We start from the raw sequence: 19,736 nt of genomic DNA on the forward strand, positions 1-19,736 counted from the left end.
CTCTGTTGCCCGGGCTAGAGTGCCATGGCGTCAGCCTAGCTCACAGTAACCTCAAACTCCTGGGCTCAAGTGATCCTACTGCCTCAGCCTCCCGAGTAGCTGGGACTACAGGCATGCACCGCCATGCCCGGCTAATTTTTTTTTCTATTTATATTTTTTAGTTGGCCAGATAATTTCTTTCTATTTTTAGTAGAGACGGGGTCTCGCTCTTGCTCAGGCTGGTCTCGAACTCCTGACCTCGAGCGATCCTCCTGCCTCGGCCTCCCAGAGTGCTAGGATTACAGGCGTGAGCCACCGTGCCCGGCCTGCCTTATTTCTTAATAGTCCTATATTACTTTGGGATGAGCTGGGTACACGTCTTCCCACTATAGGAACAGAATGTGTCACATCTTCATCCTCACTCACAATGATGTGATTTGCTTATTATGACTGGGAAGGGGTGTCTTAATTGAGGTTCTCTTAGTAGTATCAGACTCCCACTCCAAACTAAAGGAAAATTATTATTACCACGTGGAAGTGGCTCAGGGGACAAAGAGAGGAAGTTAAGTAGGCCCTTAAAGGAACTAGAACCAGGAAGTTCTTTTTCACTCTCACTCTCACTCTTGCTATCACTCAATCCCGCTCATATATATAAATATATATATATATCTTTTAGACAGAGTCTCGCTCTGTTGCCTGGGCTAGAGTGCCGTGGTGTCAGCCCAGCTCACAGCAACCTCAAACTCCTGGGCTCAAGCGATCCTCCTGCCTCAGCCTCCCAAATAGCTGGGACTACAGGTGCACATCACCACACCCAGCTGATTTTTTCTATTTTAGTAGAGACGGGGTCTCCCTTTTGCTCAGGCTGGTCTTGAACTCCTGACCTCAAGCGATCTTCCCTCTTCGGCTCCCAGAGTGCTAGGATTACAGGCGTGAGCCACTGCACCCAGCCCCCTTGTATTTTATCCCTCTATTTCTTTGCATCTCTTCTGCTCTTACTCGACAAACTACATTGTCTGCATTTTCATCTATTTGGTTTTCCTGTTACACCACAGTTTGTACAACCCAAACTCAAGCACCACCCCAAACTAACTCAAGATTCTCAACCCCAAATCCTTCACGTATCAACTCTCTTCCAATCAGTTATGTGGACAGGGTCACATGCTATAACCACGGCCTTCAGAGGCTTACCCCTGGAGGGCGGAGGGTGTGGGTGGAGTTTTCAGAAAAGAATATGGTCTAAAGATACAATATCTATTATTTTGTCCAAAAAGGGTGACAGTTCAGCTACTCATTTCACTGATGCATAGCTAATAATCCCACATAGTAAGTTACCTCATTCAATATCCTGACATTTTAAGATGCCCCCTCCTCCCCTAAAATTTCAGGAAACTGTTTAGCATATTAAATGACACAAAAGAAATCTATTAAGAATGAACTGAGGCCGGGCGCGGTGGCTCACGCCTGTAATCCTAGCACTCTGGGAGGCCGAGGCGGGTGGATCGCTCAAGGTCAGGAGTTCGAGACCAGCCTGAGCAAGAGCGAGACCCCGTCTCTACTAAAAATAGAAAGACATTATATGGAGGCCGGGCGCGGTGGCTCACACCTGTAATCCTAGCACTCTGGGAGGCCGAGGCGGGTGGATCGCTCAAGGTCAGGAGTTCGAGACCAGCCTGAGCGAGACCCCGTCTCTACTAAAAATAGAAAGACATTATATGGACAACTAAAAATCTATATAGAAAAAATTAGCCGGGCATGGTGGCGCATGCCTGTAGTCCCAGCTACTCGGGAGGCTGAGGCAGTAGGATCGCTTAAGCCGAGGAGTCTGAGGTTGCTGTGAGCTAAGCTGACGCCACGGCACTCACTCTAGCCTGGGCAACAAAGTGAGACTCTGTCTCAACAAAAAAAAAAAAAAAAAAAAAAAAAAAAAAAAAAAAAGAATGGACTGAGATACAAAGATAATAGTCCAGGATGGAGAAAAGATAAATGAGATAAGACAAAATTGAAAAGGAAACTAAAATTCAATGGCAGAATTTAAACTCCTAACGAAGGCTCCAAAGAGCACAGTTGAACTGGGGGAAACCAAATCAGTGTAGTGAAAGACCGTTTCGATTTGGTGTGTTTGAGCATGATTCAGCCACCTATCTACACCTCAATCTCTCTTTTATTACATAAAGATATTTGTCATGTAAGGATATGAGCACAGGCAGTTGTGTTTTCTCAGATGTTTTCTGAAGCAGTTGCTATGTCCCTTTTCCCTATTGGGAAGAACCTCTGGTAATCTAGATTTAAGTCACTCAGAGAGGCTGGGCTTATACCCAGCTGTTTATAACTCTTGCCATTATTAACTCTTACAAAATACAACATACTAAAAGAGAGCTGTAACCATAGACACTCCCAAAGGCATTCATGTCATTCATGAGTACAGATATTTGACCTGCTGGATCACTGTCTCCTTAGAAATTAATCTTCAGCTATCCCCAAGTTAATACCCATCACTAAGACAAATTTGGAAATCTTTCCCAGAGGACGGGATAGAAGGTCAAAAAAGAGGGGAAATAAGGTAATAGGAAGAGAAGCAAAGTCAAAGAGATCAAGTCAAAGAATTATGGGTGTCCCTGAAAAATAAATACTAACTGGATGGGAAGTAATCCGAGACAAAACTGAAGAAAATTTTCCAAAATTGAGAGAAAAAAAGAAGAAAGCCAACCCATGAAGGTTGACAAGATTGACCAGGTTCCATTCAAAATCAATGAAGTGTATTTAGGTTCAAATTTATATATTGATTACTAAAATGATAATGTAGAAATGTTTTAAGTGTATGGAGCCACAGGAGCAAAGAGAACAGCAGAGGGGAAGGAAGCAGACAATAAATCTCAACAAATTTTTGGAAGCTAGAAAGTAGGTGGGGGAGTCCATGGTTAGTCAACACAGAGCTCAGGAGTTTGAGACCAGACAGAGCAAAAGCAAAATCCCACCTCTGCAAAAAACAGAAAAATTAACCAAGCATGGTGGCAAGTACCTGTAATCACAGCTACTCAGGAAGCTGAAGCAGGAGGATCGCTTGAGTTCAGGAGTCTGAGGTTGCAGTGAGCTATGATGACACCACTGCACTCTAGCCTGGGTGACAGAGTGAGACTCTGTCTCAAAACAACAACAAAAACCAAACAATACTTGTGAGACACAAAATGAGAATGACATCCATTTGATTGGAGTCCCAAAACATAAAATTGAAGAGAATGGAAAGAAGCAATGTTTAAAGAGAAAACAACTGAGAATTTTCAGAACTGATGAAAACCATGAATGCAAAGACCCACGAAGCACAACATATCCCAAATATGATAAAGAAAAATAAATTCATGCTTTGTCACATCATAGTGAATCTGTAGGACATCAAATATAAACAGAAGGTCTGCAAAGCAGAGAGAAAAGACAGATGACATACAAAGGAATAATAATCAAAGTAGCAGGAGATCTCACAACAAAATGGAGCCCAAAGACAGTGGAATCACTTACATAAAATAATAAGAAAACATACTGTCCATGGAAAATTGCATATTCAGCAAAACTGTCACCCAATATTAAGGGGAATAATAATATTCATAATAAAAAAGCATAGGGAGGAGTTTAGAAAGAGAACTCCTCTGAAAGAACTTATAAATGATTTACTTAAATAAGATGGAAAATGATCCCAGAAAAAGAGTCAGAAATACAAAAAAGGAAAAGTGTTGGGTGCTGTGCACACCGTCTGGGGGATGGACATACTTGAAGCTCTGATTCAGGTGGGGCAAAGGCAATATATGTAATCTAAACATTTGTATCCCAGTAATATGCTGAAATAAAAAAATATATATACAAAAAAGGAAACGTGAACAAAAAGAATGGTAACATAAAAGTAAGTCCAAACAAGCATTGTCTCAATAAAATAAAAAAGGAGTTCAATTTATGGCAGTTAATAAAAGAAAAAACTGAAATGAGTAAGTTGGGAGGGAAAACAACAATAAATCAGAAAAGGAAAGATAAGAACTTAAAGTGATCTAAAATTGTTCTATTGACCAGAAGGGAGGGAAAAATATCATTCATCATTAAACATACATATTATAATGTATGGAGACCATTAAAAGAAATAAATTACAAAGATGTCAAATAAATGTAAGAAAAAGTAGAATTAATAGGAGAAATCATCCCTAAAAAGACAAGAAACCAGCATTTGAAGTGCAATAAGATAAGAAAAAGAAATCAGAAGCATAATAATTAGAATGAAGGAAATAAAATATCATTATTTGAAATAGTATGATTGGTTGCAGAGAAAACTCTAAAGGATTTATAGGAAACCACTAAAAAATAATAATAGAGTTTAGCAGGGTGACTGGATCTCATGATCAATATACAAAAATCAATTGTAATTCTATATACTAGTAACAAACAGGAAACATATATTTTAAAAAGATATCTTTTATACAGAAAAACAGAAATATCTAAGAATAAATCTAACAAAAGAAGTACAAGACCTACACCTGTAAATTGCAAAACTTTACTGAAGGACCTTAAGGATGACCTAAATAAATAAAGAAATATCCCATGTTCATGCATTAAAAGACAAATATTATAAAGTTATCTCTTCCCCCTCCAAATTGATCTATAGGTTTAGCCCAACTCCAGTCAAAATCTCAATCAAGTTTTCACTAAAACTCCCAAGTTATTATGTATTGCATATAGAAGAGCAAAAAACTGGCATAGTCAAGACACTTCAGAAGAAGAAATTTAAAAAAGACTTGCTCTACCAGAAGTAGTATGGCAGACTACTACCATGACAAAGGAAAGACAATTCAACAAAAACAAACAGGAAAAATTGGTTATCCATGCTGAGGAAAAGATCAAACAAACATGGATCCTTACCTCACATCATACACAAAAAAGAATTAAATGTCAAATGCAAAAAACCCTTCAAATCCTATAGGGGAAAAAACACAGATGAATATCTTTCTGACCTTCAAGCAGGAAAGGGTTTCTTAAATAAGACAAAGAAAAGTACTAACCACAAAATTTAAAACTGTTAAATTTAACTACCTTAAAACTACCAATTTCTGTTTGGTAGTAAGAAAACCACCTTAAAGAAAATGAAAAATGAGCAATAATTTGGAGGAAGACAATTACAATATAGATAACCAAATAATGATTGGTATTGAGAATATATAAAGAATCAGAATCAATGAGAAAAAGACAAATAGACTAACAGAAATATGGGCAAAAGATATGAACGATCATTTCACAGACATATGGCTAGTAAACATATGAAGAGGCTCAACCTTACTCCTGATGAAAGAAAGTTAGAAAGGAACTCAACATGTTCTCTTATACATTATTGGTGGAAGTGTAAATTGGTAAAGCAACCTGGCATTCTCTCGTTAAATTGAACACTCACAGACCCTAACCACTTCTAGATATATACACTTGAGAAACTTAAGCACTTGTGTACCTGGAGTCATGTACAAAAATATTTATAACAAAACTGTTCATAATAACAAAAATTTGGAAACTGTCAGTAGGAAAATAGAAAAGTAAATTATAGAAAACACATACCCATAATGGAATATCACAAAATAGTGAAAATGTATGAACTACATAGCTACCTGCCACAAATGGATGAAATTTAAAAATAGTGTTAAGTTAAAAATCAAGACTATATATATACTCTTTTGTAAAGTTCAAAACAAATAAAACTATATAACACAGTAGTTAGACTTATATAAAGTGTTAACACTTAATTTTAAAAAGCAAGAAAAGGATAAACACAAAATTCAGAATAGTGGTTACCTATGAGGGAAAGGCAAGACATGGGATGGGGAAATGTGGGTAGTTATGATATGATTAGTGCTTTAGCTGTTGAGTTGTGTGGTATTTAGTTTATGCATACATTATAGATATATAGAGCATACACATATACACACAGTGCATACAGTAAAAGGCACATTTAATAGTGAAGAGATAATAGTAATGAACCTTTATGAGCCAAATAACACAGCATCAAAATATATGCAGCCAGACTTCTGGAAAAAGATGGCAGAGTCAAGCTCCAGTACAAGTCCCTTCACTTCATATCTAAAGAAGGGAACAAAAATAATTTTTAAATGATGGGGGAGATGTATTAAAATTACCATTAATAGTTCCCCAAGAAAAGAAATAGACCTAACAATACCATTAACGTTAGGAAGTGACAGCCAAGGGGTAGGGATGATGGGAGAAATAATCTGAACTCACAGAGAGCAATATGGCGGAACACCTAATGTCATTTAGAAAATTATGAGCTTCCAAATTCAAAGAGGATGGAGCCAAGTATGTCCCATTTTTTTCTTCTTCTGACTATAAGATGATGAAATGGCCTCTGAGTAGAGACCAGTAAAGGAGAAGATGTGAACTGTGATTTTGAAAAAAGTTTTTCTAGGCTCCACAGCCTGCGACGATGTTCCCCCATTAGAATGGAGCACACCCTGAACTGGAGTGAGGCAAACTCCAACCTCTTAATGTTTCCCATAAACTCCTTTCATAACTTACAAGTGTTCTTGCAGGAAATACTCCTTATAATGAAGAAAAATTTTATCTCAAGGTCAGCGAGCCCCTTCACTTCACCTGAGAGTCTTGGGGGTTTTCCTTGTGTGTGTTTGATTTTTTTTTTGTATTATTAAATTCTATAAATTGAAAATTAAATAGTTTTCATTAAGAAAAAGCATTTTTAGTATGATTCCAATTTTATAAAAGTATTTCTAGGCCAGAGGCAGTGGCTCACACCTGTAATCCCAGCACCCTGGGCCAGGAGTTCAAGACCAGACTGGACAACATAGCAAGACCCCATCTGTTAAAAAAAAGTATTTCTGTTTATCTATCTAACCCATCTAATGTTAATAATTTTTTTAAGAGACAGAGTCTCGTTCTGTCACCCAGGCTAGAGTATAGCAGGCTCAAATGATCCTCCCACCTCAGCCTCCCAAGTAGCTGGGATTACAGGTGTGAGCCACCACACACCTGGCCATGATAATTCTTGATGAGTGGTGAGATTTGGGATAATTTATTGCCGTCTTTTCTCCATTACTTGAATTCTTTAAAAGAAGCATGTGTCGTTTTATAAACACGATGCATGTGTGTATGAACAGACAGAGATATAATAGAAACAGTAAGAAAATGACAGTAAGAAAAGCACAGTGAGTGCTTATTGTTTGCCATGCACTGTGCTTAAACCCTGTGCATGTATTAGGTTGAATCATATAAATTTGCCAATATTTATAAATCATATAAATTTGACCTACAAAAATGGCAATTTCACATGGTTCAATTTGTATTTACTTTTTTAACCCTTGAACAGCCCTAGAGACGAAGAGGGAGGGCTGCCAGAAATGGACAAGGAAATCAAGTCCCCCCCCCCACCGGAGAGCCCCCACCCCACCCCAGCCCGACCCTCAGGCCTCTCCTCCCCAGCTCAGGGTGCACACAAAGGCCACGGGACACTTCTCTGTCCCAAGATGCCTTAAGAGGTGGCATCCACCACCAACCTGAGTGCTGAGATAGGACATGTGGCCTTGCTCTAAGTTTATCCCCTGCGTGAAGACACTTCAGGTTTCCAGCAGGTACCCCAGAAATGAGAGCCAACAGAACAGCTTCGGTACCCCAGCAACCCCCAGTTGAGTGCCCCCCATGCCCCCCCATGCTGGCACTGAGGCAGAACACACTCAACAGTTTCATGTTTATTTTCAGAAAGTGATGAAGACAAAAGAAATACATCCAGACACCACTCTCTATACAATAAATAGCCTCCCCCATTCAAAAAATAATAAAAAAGAAAAAGAAAAGAAAAAAGTGTGCACGAGTGAACACACACACCCACAACCACCACGAACAAGCTCTTGCTTCTTGAGATGTGCACCATTCCCCCCGTTCCAGCCCCTTCCTCTGAACCCCACTGTCTGAGCAGGTGGAGGCCAGGCCAGCTGCCCAAAGTCACCTGAGTCCTCTCCCAGACCCCGGCTGGCTGATGGTTATAAAATCCGTGTATTATTTCTTGTCAGATCAGGGATTAACACACAGGCAAACAAAAACGTCGAAAGTTACTTTACAAAGGAAGAGGGCTGAGTCTCCTGTCCCCATCTTCCCCACCTGACTCCAATAGCCAGAAGCAGCACCAGGTAAATGACTGTAGTTAGGGCAGAGGAAGGGGCAGGGGACACACCTGTCACATTTCACTGTGGGCCAGGAAGCAGCAAGTGAACCCCAGAATCCTTCTTGGCTCCCCTCTTCCCCAACCAGCTACTGTACGGAGAAGGGACAGAGGGAGCCGGGGGCGTCGCAGTCCTGACTCTGTTTCCTAAGATAGCAGTGGCCTCCAAGCTAATAACACTGTTTCTGCTCCTTTCACCACCTCATCTGCTCAGTTTCAATTGGGAAAATAGTTATAAAACTGGCCTTCAGCTTCCTTGTCAAAAGGAGAAGGGGCCCCAGCAGGAGAGGAGCTGTCGCCACTGGAGGGATAGGGGGACACGCGCCTCCTCTTAGAGTCTCCTTCGCCCAGTCCTGAGTCGCTGGACTCCGGCCGGATGGGGGTGATCTCAGTCCACACCGAGGGGGAGCCCTGGTCCTCCAGCCCCCGCCCCTCTGAGGCTCCAGGGCCAGGTTCCATGGGCAGAGTCCGCATGGGGCGGAACCAGCTGGTTGGGCCCATCTTGGGAGGGTACTGGGGGGCCACAGGCCAGCCAGCTCCAGGTGCCAGGACCTCCTGGCCTCGGTAGTAGGACATGGTGGGCCCAGGGGCAGAGGGCAGGAATGCAGGCTTCATGCTGACTGCCCGGAACTCGGCCTCATAGCTGTGGTCCCGGGAGGCCCCCAGCCAGTAGGGCTGGGGAACCACATCCTTGGCCTGGCCTGGGAGGTCAGGGTAGAAACGGCTGGGAACAGGATACTGGTTGGGTAGGAGAGAAGAGTAGTGGTCTCCCCCAAGGAATTGACAGTTGGGTCCAGGCGGGGAAGGGACGCTGGTGTCAACAGATGCATACATGCTAAAAAAACAGGAGGCAAGAAAGCGGGGGTCACCGGCAGAAATGGTCCCCTGTGAGCCCACCTGTTGCTCGTCCCTTCCCTGACCCTCCTTCCCTGCCCAGCCCACCCTCCAGCACCCTCCCCCCAGGGGCAGGCAGAGGACGTGATCTGGAGTCCCATCTCAGGAGGGACCAAAGGCGAGTTGAACCCAGGGGCACTTACGACTCAAAGTTCTCCCGAAATCCTTTGGCAAAGGGGTTGTTATCAATTTTCAGCTGAGTAATCTAGAGAGAGGGGAAACAGAGCCCTCTGAGTCCAAGTCCAGGGCTCAGGAACTTCTAAAATCCCTCCAGAGGAAGACTGCGGCCCCGCCCTGTCCCCGCCTGGTCCCAGGCTCAGGTGGCCCTGCACCCTGGCCGGGCAGCCCTCACCTCAGCATTCTGGTAGGCGGTCACCGCAATGAACTGGGTTTCTTGGAAAGTAAAGATATGCGTGTTGGAGGCGTTGCAGGCCGCCTCGGGCTCTCCGTCGTTCACCTCCACGATGTGCAGCCGGGGCTGGTACTTATGGAGGGACTGCAGCACGATCATCTGAGGACAGAGCGGGATGGTCGCAGGGGGCAGAGAGGAGGGAGTCCCCACCCCCACCCACAGCTGGCCCCACGTGAGCCTAGAAAGGACCCTGAGGTCATCTTGTCCATTCTCCTGCCCTGCCCCCACGTAGCCTCTTGGCCCCTTTCCTGTCCCCAGATGTCCACAGTAACCTGCACGCACACAGGCTTTTTAGGGCAAGGGCAGTCGATCTAGAGAAACTCTGCATCCATTTCCTGGGACCGCTGGGCCCAACTCTGTGCCCACCGGGGTGCACGAGCAACAGCAACCTGGGATTTGGTGAGAAACCGCCAGGCTGGCTTGGCCTGAATGTGACCCCCGAATCCACATCTCAGATTCCGCTTCCTTCCATCTCATCTTCCTCCCAAGCGGGGTGGGAAAGAACCAGCGATCTTAAGGGGTAAAAAATGACCCTTACAGAACAGAATAGGCCCTGCAGGACCCCCTGTGGACTTCGGGGAGTCTCAGACGCAGGGGATGAGGCCACCTTGGAGGCGCAGGTCCTACCTGGGACGCGTTATTGGAGGCCCCCTTGTTGTTCGTGAGCTTTAGCTTCCCAAATGAAACTTCCTGCCGCATCCAGTGGGCTCCGGTGTTGGGGGAATCTGGGTGGACGTACAGGCGGTTTCCTGCGGACAGTGAAGCGCTTTGGCATGCAGCCCCCAGGACAGACCCCTGGTGAGGTGGGGCTTTGCCTATTCTGAGAGGGGAAGGGGAGAAGGATGCAGGGGGAGGACCAGATGGGGGGGGCAGGAGGTTGCATGGGCACAGGTCCAAGCAGAGAACGGGCTACAGTAGAAGAGAGACAACAAACAAAACAGAAGCCAGAGGAGGGATGGGATGGGGTGGGAAGGGGTGGGAGGGGGAATTAAATCCTCAGCGTTGGGGGCAGGGGCTTGGGGGCCCACCAGGGGGCGCCCAGTCTCGGAGAAACCGAGTGGCCACCGCACCCGAGGGCACACGCACCTGGCATGCTGCCCTCGGCCTTTCCACACTGCACCCACTTGCCGCTCTGGTACCGCCAGTGGTGCTGGTCCACCAAGACCACGTCCACAAACATCCTGTAGTGGCTGGTGGGCTCCAGCCCGGCCACCGTAAATGACAGGAAGGGGAACATCCGCCTGGGGAGAACAGAGAGACCTCTAGTAGCCGTCACGTGGCCAATCGCCCCGTGCACAGGCGTCAGTGGTGTGCTGGAGCCGGCCCCCACCCACTCCCGGGAACCAACTGGAAAACGTTCAGGGAGTTTGCCAGCCAGTTATTAAACACAGCCATAATTAAAAATTAAATTGTATAAACTTACAATCCAACATCTTATTAAAAAATAAGATAATAAAAACTCAAAAATCATCACTGCCCAATCATTTTACTACGTTTTACTATGGTCCGTGCTCTTGAGGTTATCTGTGTTGTGTCTATTGCACGTGTACCGTGGAAGTACCAGACAACGGTGCTCTGAGCATCTCTTCCCAACCCCACGTTCAATGACATCACGTTGGTAGCCTGAAATCAGCCATAGTAGGAGCAGTTACACCACGGCGATCAGCAAACACTGCAAATCGGGGCTTTTTAAATGACCCCATTCAGAGGGTTGCTTGCTAGATATACGCCCGCACCATTATCTCTGACCTGAGTTTGCTTCCTAAGAGGCAGCAAAAGGACAAGCCGGCCCTCCGGAGGTCCTCCAGCCCCAGTGCCCCAGCCATCCCCTCCACCGCGGCTCTCCCAGGGCTAACACACTCCTAGCCCCAGGGCACCTGCCCACAGGCCCTCCCTACCCATCCTGCTGGGCTGGACGTCTATAGTATGGCCAGCCCCCACCTTCAGAGAAGTTGCTAACATCCAGGTTAGACAGGGAGCTTCCCATGTGCCCGCAAGAAGGCTCTATCGAACACCATCCTCATGCTCAAAGTCCTGGTTTCCAGGAATAATGGAGGAAGTTGGGGGTAGGACGCGTCGCCACTGCACCAGAGTAATATTCAGAAAAAGAAGCATTCTTGTGCTGTCACCTCCTCCACCCCTCCACCATCACCGCCGTCACTACAATCACCCCTTCCACTATCACAACCACCATCACTATAACCACTAGCTCCATCAGCGTCAGCATCACTACAACCACCACCCTCCCCTCACCATCACAACCACCACCGGCCGCACCATCACTACCGCCGCCCCTCCACCCGCATCGGTGCCAGCACCGGCTCCAGTGGCTTGGCCTTCCTCTTCTAACCCAAGCAGCAAGAGCGGAGTTTTCAGGATGGCAGGATCAAACCCTTATCAGAATTACCTTTCATTCCCACACACTCCCCCCTACTCCCATGAGGAGCTGGTGGAAAGAAAGGCTCTGGTCCACGAGTCAGGAACCCTGGGGGAGGGAGAGTTCCAGGGTCCTAGGAACACTCTGCAGTGGGTTCTAGTCCCCAGATTTTTCCAGAACAACATCCCTAGCAACCTTCGGAAGACCTCCTAGGAAGGTCTGTCACATTCCTGTCTTCCCAGACTATCTGGGCTGAGAAAAAGAGACTTAATACCCTATGACCTTGGAAAAGTTAATTCTCAAACTAAACGTTGGTTTCCTCATCTGTACTTTCCATTTCTCTAAATGGAAAGTATAACTCCCGGCCATCTTTTCTCTGAAAGCTGTTAAGAAGTTCGAAAGACAAGGCCAAGCGTGGTGGTTCACACCTGTAATCCTAGCACTCTGAGAGGTTGAGGTAGGAGGATTGCTTGAGGTCAGGAGTTCAAAACCAGCCTGAGCAAGAGTGAGACCCCGTCTCTACCAAAAATAGAAAACATTAGCCAGGCGTGGTGGTGCATGCCTGTAGCCCCAGCTACTCGGGAGGCTGAGGCAGGAGGATTCCTTGAGCTCAGGAGTTTGAGGTTGTTGTGAGCTAGGCTGATATCACAGCACTCTTTTTTTGAGGGGAAAAAAAAGTTCGAAAGATGTGAAGCTCAGCTCCTCTTCCCCCTGTTCCACCTCCGTCCCACCCTTTCCCAGGGCCAGAACCATACAGCCCTCTGGCCCGGCTGGAGGACCCTGAGCAAAAACCAGAGATCTGGTTCTAGGCCTTGGGTCCTGGGAGCTCAGCACACCAGTTGACTTGAGAAACTAAAGGTTAGGGATTAGGCCTAGAACAACTGAGGCTGGGAGAAAAAAAAATTTTTTTTATTTATTTTTATTTTTTTTGAGACAGAGTCTTGCTCTGTTGCCCAGGCTAGCATGCCGTGGTGTCAGCCTAGCTCACAGCAATCTCAAACTCCTGGGCTCAAACGATCGTCCTGCGTCAGCCTCCCGAGTAGCTGGGACTACAGGCATGCGCCAACATACTTGGCTAATATTTTCCGTATATTTTTAGCTGTCCAGATCATTTCTTTCAATTTTAGTAGAGACGGGGTCTCGGTTTTGCTCAGGGTGGTCTCGAACTCCTGACCTCGAGCAATCCTCCCACCTCGGCCTCCCAGAGTGCTAGGATTACAGACATGAGCCACCACGCTTGGCCTGGGAGAAAATTTTTGACACTTTTTTTTTAAGACAGAGTCTCACTCCGTCGCCCTGCATAAAGCACAGTGGTGTCATCATAGCTCACAGCAACCTCAAACTCCTGGGCTCAAGGAATCCTTCTGCCTCAGCCTCCTGAGTAGCTGGGACTACAGGGTGCACCATGATGGCAAGCTAATTTTTCTATTTTTAGTAGAGGTGGGGTCTCCCTCTTGCTTAGGCTGGTCTCGAACTCCTGAGCTCAAGCGATCCTCCTGCCTTGGTCTTCCAGAGTGCTAGAATTACAGGTGTGAGCCAGCTCACCCAGCTATAAATATAACTTTTTTTTTTTACAAAAAATTTTTAAAATATTAGCTAGGCAAGGCTGGGTGCGGTGGTTCACGCCCACAATCCTAACACTCTGGGAGGCTGAGGTGGGAGGATCTCTTGAGCTCAGGAGTTCAAGACCAGCCTGAGCAAGAGTGAGACCCCATCTCTAACAAAAAGAAAGGGGGAAAAAAAAAAAAACCCAGCCGGGCGTTGCATTGTGCAACTGTAGTCCCAGTTACCCAGGAGGCTGAGCAGAAGGATTTTTTGAGCCCAGGAGCTGGAGGTTGCAGTGAGCTAGGATGACACCACTGCACTCTACCCAGGGCGACAGAATGAGACTGTGTCACAACAAAAACAAACAAGGCAACTGAACACCCTTCCTCAGAACCTCCCACCCCTTAAAAATATAAATAAAAAATTTTAAAAATTATAAGAAGAAAAAGGAAAGAAAATAAATTTTAAAAATAAATAAAAATATTAGCCAGGCATGGTGGTATGTACCTGTAGTCCCAGCTACTCAGAGGCTGAGGCAGGAGGATTGCTTGAGCTCAAGAGTTTGAGATTATAGTGAGCCATGATAGTGCCACTGCACTCCAGGCTGGGTGACAGAGCGAGACCCTGTCTCTTAAAAAAGAAGAAGAAGAAGAAGAAACGGAGGCTCAGAAAGGTTACGTGACGGCCCCTTGGTGGCAGAGCAGAGGCAGGGTCTTCTGACTGCAGTGCACATGCTGTGGTCTCCATCTCTCTCTCCTGCTTTTGTCACTAGCAGAGGGAAATGGAGAAGACACAGCAAAAGGATGGGGAAAAGGAGGTCTCCGTTTCTCCCTAAAAGTCTGGAATCACCACCAGCTGAAATCCCAAAATAGCCCCTGATTTACATGACACTTTTCTGAGAAGGAACCAGGAGTGCAGATGGGTCTGGTGCCAAACTGAGGCCCCCCAAAAAACTGCTTACTGTCCCACCCTCAGAGGAAAGAGTCCAAGACCCCAAATTCTTCTGCTGCCCCTGAGGACTGACCAGACCAGCGTTGAGATGATTTGCAGGGTCATCGTACCCCACCCAGATCCTGAGCACCTGGCACTTGCCCCACTTCACCAAAAAGAAGTACAAATTAAAATAACAAGGAGAGGCTGGGCGGTGGCTCATGCCTGTAATCCTAGCACTCTGGGAGGCCAAGGTGGGAGGATCTCTTGAGCTCAGGAGTTTGAGACCAGCCTGAGCAAAAGTGAGATCCCCTTCTCTACTAACAATAGAAAAAGTATTATTTTTTTCCCCCAGTTCCAGAATGCAAAAATGGAAAAATTAGCCAGGTGTGGTGGTGTGCGCTTGTAATCCCAGCTACTCAGGAGGCTGAGTCAGGAGAATCGCTTGAGCTCAGGAGTGAGCTAGGCTGACACCACGGCACCCTAGCCCAGGTGACAGAGCGAGACTCCGTCTCAAAAAAAAAAAAAAACAGGGAGATAGATAGCTTTTGTTAGTCATGTTGGCAAAAATGTTTAAAAATTGATAATAACAAGCCGGGTGCAGTGGCTCAAGCCTATAGTCCCAGCTACTTGGGAGGCCGAGGTGAGAGGGTCGCTTAAGGCCAGGAGTGTGAGACCAGCCTGGCAACATAGTGAGAGCCTATCTCTTAAAAAAAAAAAAAAAAAAAAGGAAAAATTCATATTTAGTGCTGATGAGGCTGTGGGAAAACGGATCCTCTCCCCTTGTAGATTACTGGTGGGAATGAAAACTGGTACCACCGTTTAGGAGGGTATTCTGGCATCGTACCCACAAAAATGCAAAATGTGCTCGGACATCACGGGATGTCCCCCTCCTACCCCTCCTACCAACCTCAGATCCCCTTAATAGAGTCAGGTGGCCACTGGCGAACAGCACACAAAAAGCAAAGCTGTTTTCACCTGCCCCAAGAGAAATGGAGCCAGTCAGCCCTAACAGAAAGCAGGCTTAAGCCCCCCCAAATTTTTTTTAAAGATCTAAAAAGTTCTCAGAGTTGGGAATGTGGATAAGGGAAAATCATAATGGCTACAAGGGTATCGAGGACTGTGTGGGACTGAAATTGTTGTTTTACCAACCCCTAACTTCACGCACACAGATCCAAACGCAAATTGAGCTACTGAACAACACAGCTACCCAAAGTTATCTTAATTATAATAATCAACCAATCACACCCAGAAAAGTGGGGATTGCCAGCAATTAATACACACCCACCCGCCCACAGAGACAAGGGCCTCTCTTTTCCTCCACTGGGAAAGTCTACCATTGACTGTTACATACTCGCAGCACACATACAGGCCACGCAGAAAGCCTAGCACACGTCTGTGTGGGGCACCATCGGGCTGCCCCAAAACTCCACAGACACATGATCATAGACACCAAAGTCTCCTACGGGGCCAATCCGGCTTTATGTTCTCAATACCCCTCTCCCAGCCCCATGTGATCGGCCTTGATCAGTCGCTGGACCCAAGAATCACTGCCCTGCTCCCCACCCCATTGCTACCCCTGGGGGAGCACGGGCCTGCGTGGCCGGTCCACCCCGAGGGATGGGTCTAGGGTGGGTGGGAAAGGTAGGATCTGGGAAGCAGTGAGTCAGCACAAGGTGAAAGGCCGCAGGGCTGTGGGTGGGCCTGGCGTGGAAGAATTTTTCAAAGAGAAAGAAAGCCGTGGGTGATGTGGTTGGTGGTGGGCTGGCCTGTCCCTCTGTGGGCCACAAGACTCCACGGAGGGACAGGCCAGCCCACCAAAGCAGGAGGGGAGAAAGGAAGCTGTTCTCTGAGCCCAAAAGCCTGTCATGAGAGGAAATGGCCACGGACTTCCCAGATCACTGGAGCCCAAGCTGAGAAGATACAGGGGCGATTCACGGCCCACGGGACTGAATTGGAAGCCGCGTGTCCTCTGTCCCCTCCACCCCAGCCTGGGACTCTTGAGGCCTGATCCACGAAGGGCATCAAAAGAAATGGTGAGGAGCCACTGCCCCCTTCCAATAGGGACACTAAATGCCCAAAGTAGCCACTTATGATGGATCAAAAAAGGCGATTGTAAAACACATAGACACGCACACGAACACACACATTTATGAAACAATCACGGAAACTTTGGTGATATTGAGGAATTTCTTTTTAGGTTTGCTAGTGGTATTGTGTCTATTTTTTTAAAAGCCATTTTTAGAAATGCAGAGAGAAATATTTAAGGGCGAAATAGTGTCTAGAACTTACTAATTACTGCACTATTAATGTAGTTTCAGGCAGGAGAGGCGGAAATGAGTGCGGATAAAGAGGAAACAAGATCGGACCGTACTGACAGCTGTAGACTGGCGATGGGCGTCGCTGCGTACAAATTCCACTCCATACAAAGGTGGACATTTTTCTGTCCACTTCGACATGTAGTGGGATTTTTTGTAATAAAAAATGTAAGTGTATGGATCTAAAAGGGAGACAACAAAACTTGTCAAGTGAGAATTATTTAGCGGGAACGTGAAGGGAAAGGAGGCCCCGGGAGTAGAGACTGGAACACACACGGCGACACACACTTTGAGAATCACACCCCGAAGTGCCTCCGTAAACAGCCTACGGGCAGGTGGGCAGCCCACCCAGCAATGGCCACTCCCCAAAGTTCTGGCAGATGCTCCATCCACCCCATCCCTCAAGGCTGGAGGGGCAGAGGCCTGGCAGCAGGCTGGGGGGAGACCCCAGCCAGGCCCCAGGGTGGGAAGGCTGAGTGGAGGGTCAGAAGGCCCCACATGATGGAGCACAAGCCACTAGATATCCCCGCACGTCGTCTGTAAAATGGGGAGACTGCTTGGCCTACCTAATGCACAGCTTAATAATGGAAGTGAAAGCACTCTGAATGCATCGGGGCCTTCAGAGTGTGGGTGGCTGTTTTTACTGGTGGACGTGCAGGGCCGGAGAAACAAACCCAGGCAGTTACCATCTGTGCTCTGGTGCCCACTCTACCAGTAATGTGTGTGCTGTGTGACCTCAGAAGAGTCTCTGGCTGTCTCTGGGCCTGTTTCCCTGCCTGTGCGGTGAGAGCATTGGACAGGATCTTTTGGGTTCCTTCCAATTCAGACACGCTGAGTCCAGAAGCCTGGGCTGTGCCTGGGTACGCCCAGAGGGGGACTAGGATTGGGGGCAGCAGAGAGGAACTATCAGAAGGCTTAGGAGAGGAAGGCGGAGACACAAAAGAACATGCCAACTTCCCTGGGTTCATCCCAGGGAAAGAGGAAGAGCTTAGCAACTTGAAGCCAGCTGTGGTTGGCGGACAGGTCCCTCAATCCTAGGCTATCCCACAGAAATCGTCTGGAGGGAAGAATGCTCCAGCAATGCCTAGACCGAATGCCAGTCCCCGGAGCCCAGCATGGCCTCCCCCGCCACTCCTGCCTCCGCCCCAAGCCCCACACTTGGCATGAGCTCTTCAACGCCTCCCTGACCTCAGACCCACCATCCCCAGGCCACCCATGACACAGCCCCTCCACACAGAGGTCCTTGCCGGTCCCCTGCCCACACAGGCCCCACTGGGAGGAGTGGGTGTGCGCTCACTGTCACACACCAGACACAGGCAGGGCCTACTCAGGGTGTTGCTTACTAAACAAATACCACACAAATCTCAAGTTTCTCGTTCTCTCCTCAGACAGGAGGCTCTATCCGGAAGCAGCACCCTCAACCCCAAACTCTACCGCTCAAGCACTGGGAGACCCTGAGTCATGAAGCCATGGAGCCCCGGTCCCCAACTTCCCCTGGCTGGACGGGCAAATACCTGGACAGAGGTGTGGGCAGGTTCCCAGGGGACCAGCCTCAAAGGGCGCAGTGCTGGGCTGGCCACCAGCTCAGAGCCCTGGGTGAGCTTCACTTGCTCAGGCCTGAGGGCATCTGTGCCTGGAAGGGATCTGTGCACCCCACAAGCCTTACTCCCCCCACCCTCCTCAACATGCATACACCAGACATACGATCTCAAAGACAGACCGGAAAGGAAACTTGGCGACTGCTTCCCCATGTCACCAAATCCCAGTCTACCCCCCCCACACAGCAAAGCTGACCCGAGCACAAGAGCAGCAAACGGGCGGGGAGTGGGGCACAGGGAGCCCCAGAGACCAGGGGCCGGGTTCTCGCCCCCCACACTGCAAGACTCTGCCCTCCCCTCCAGTTTCCCATACATGGGGCTAAGAGGCGTCCTGCCCCGTCAGACGCGGAACGCACGTTCCCCGCCGGCGGGGCAGGGGCACCCACCAATTCTGGGGGAAGCCATAGGCGCCCTTCCCCTAAGCCAAGGAGACTTTTCTTCGCGCCCACACTCATCTGCCTCCCTTTTGAGTTCTCTGGCTGTCGGTGTGACACCCTGGGCACAAACAACCCTCCAGAGCTCCCCTGTCCTCACTGAAACCCCACCGCCCCCTAAAGCTCAAGCCCAAACTGTGAGGGACGCGGAGTCATTAGCAATGTCTAACCAGAAAAAAGAAGAAAAGTCCTTGTTCCGGGCGCGGGCACCGAGGCTCCCGCCGGTCGGCGCGCGCCTCACTCACCGGCCCTGCTTGGTGATGATCATCTCCGTCTGGTGCTGATTAAACTTGGACCACAACAGGTGGTTGTTGAGCGCGACTCTCAGCTTTCCAGACACCTCCAGCCCCGCGGGCAGCGCATAGTCCTCGCGCGGCCCCGGGTAGAGCCCGGCGCGCGGGTCCGGGGCCGCGTAGCCATCCCCGGGCTGGTAGCCCTCGGCGCCCGCCGGCGGCGGGAAGGGCTCGCCCGGCCCGGTGAAGCCGGCCGCCTGGGGCCGGGGCGGGTAAGCGTAGGCTCCGAGGAAGCGGCCCGGCGGGCCGGGCACCAGGGCCCCCCCGGCGTAGGACGCCCCCAGGCTGCCGCCCCCGCGACGGTCGGCCGCCTCCTGCGCGCCGGGCTCTGGGTAGAAGTAGCGGTGCTGCGGGTCGGCGCCAGGCGCCCGGCCCTCGTCGCTCGCCGGCATCGGCTCGGTGCCCGTCAGCATGTCTCCGCAGCTGGGCTCCACGATGCCCATCCGGGGCGGGCTGGCACCTTCCCGCAGCCGTCGAGGACCGGCCCCTCTCCGTGCGGGGGCAGGCGAGAGGGTCGCGTGGGCTGGAGGTGGGCGGGGGCGGGGGCCCCGAGGATGGGGTAGGGACCCCACCGGAGCCCGGGCTAGGACGCCTGGCTCCTGCACCCGCGTTTGACTGGTGCGCGGCAGCTCCCGGGCTCGCTCTCTAGCGGGCCGCTGTCACTAGCGTCGCGGCGCTTTGCTGTGGCTTTATGAAGCTCTCCGTGTCCCCCAACCCCGCCACCTCAGCCCCGCCCCGCCTCACCCC

General features: G+C 48.7%; 1 protein-coding gene across 1 annotated transcript; it reads right to left on the bottom strand.

The window, feature by feature from the left end:
* Window positions 1-8,306: 8,306 nt before the first annotated feature.
* TBX21 (T-box transcription factor 21) lies at window positions 8,307-19,432 on the bottom strand. Its single transcript, XM_069481308.1, has 6 exons — window positions 18,942-19,432; window positions 10,581-10,735; window positions 10,122-10,243; window positions 9,435-9,593; window positions 9,226-9,287; window positions 8,307-9,023 (listed from the first exon to the last, which is right to left on the bottom strand). The coding sequence occupies exons 1-6, from the start codon at window positions 19,430-19,432 to the stop codon at window positions 8,405-8,407; spliced, it is 1,608 nt and encodes a 535-aa protein (XP_069337409.1). The 3' UTR covers window positions 8,307-8,404.
* Window positions 19,433-19,736: the final 304 nt, after the last annotated feature.

Source organism: Eulemur rufifrons, chromosome 9 (assembly GCF_041146395.1).
Source record: "Eulemur rufifrons isolate Redbay chromosome 9, OSU_ERuf_1, whole genome shotgun sequence".
Lineage (NCBI taxonomy): Eukaryota > Metazoa > Chordata > Mammalia > Primates > Lemuridae > Eulemur > Eulemur rufifrons.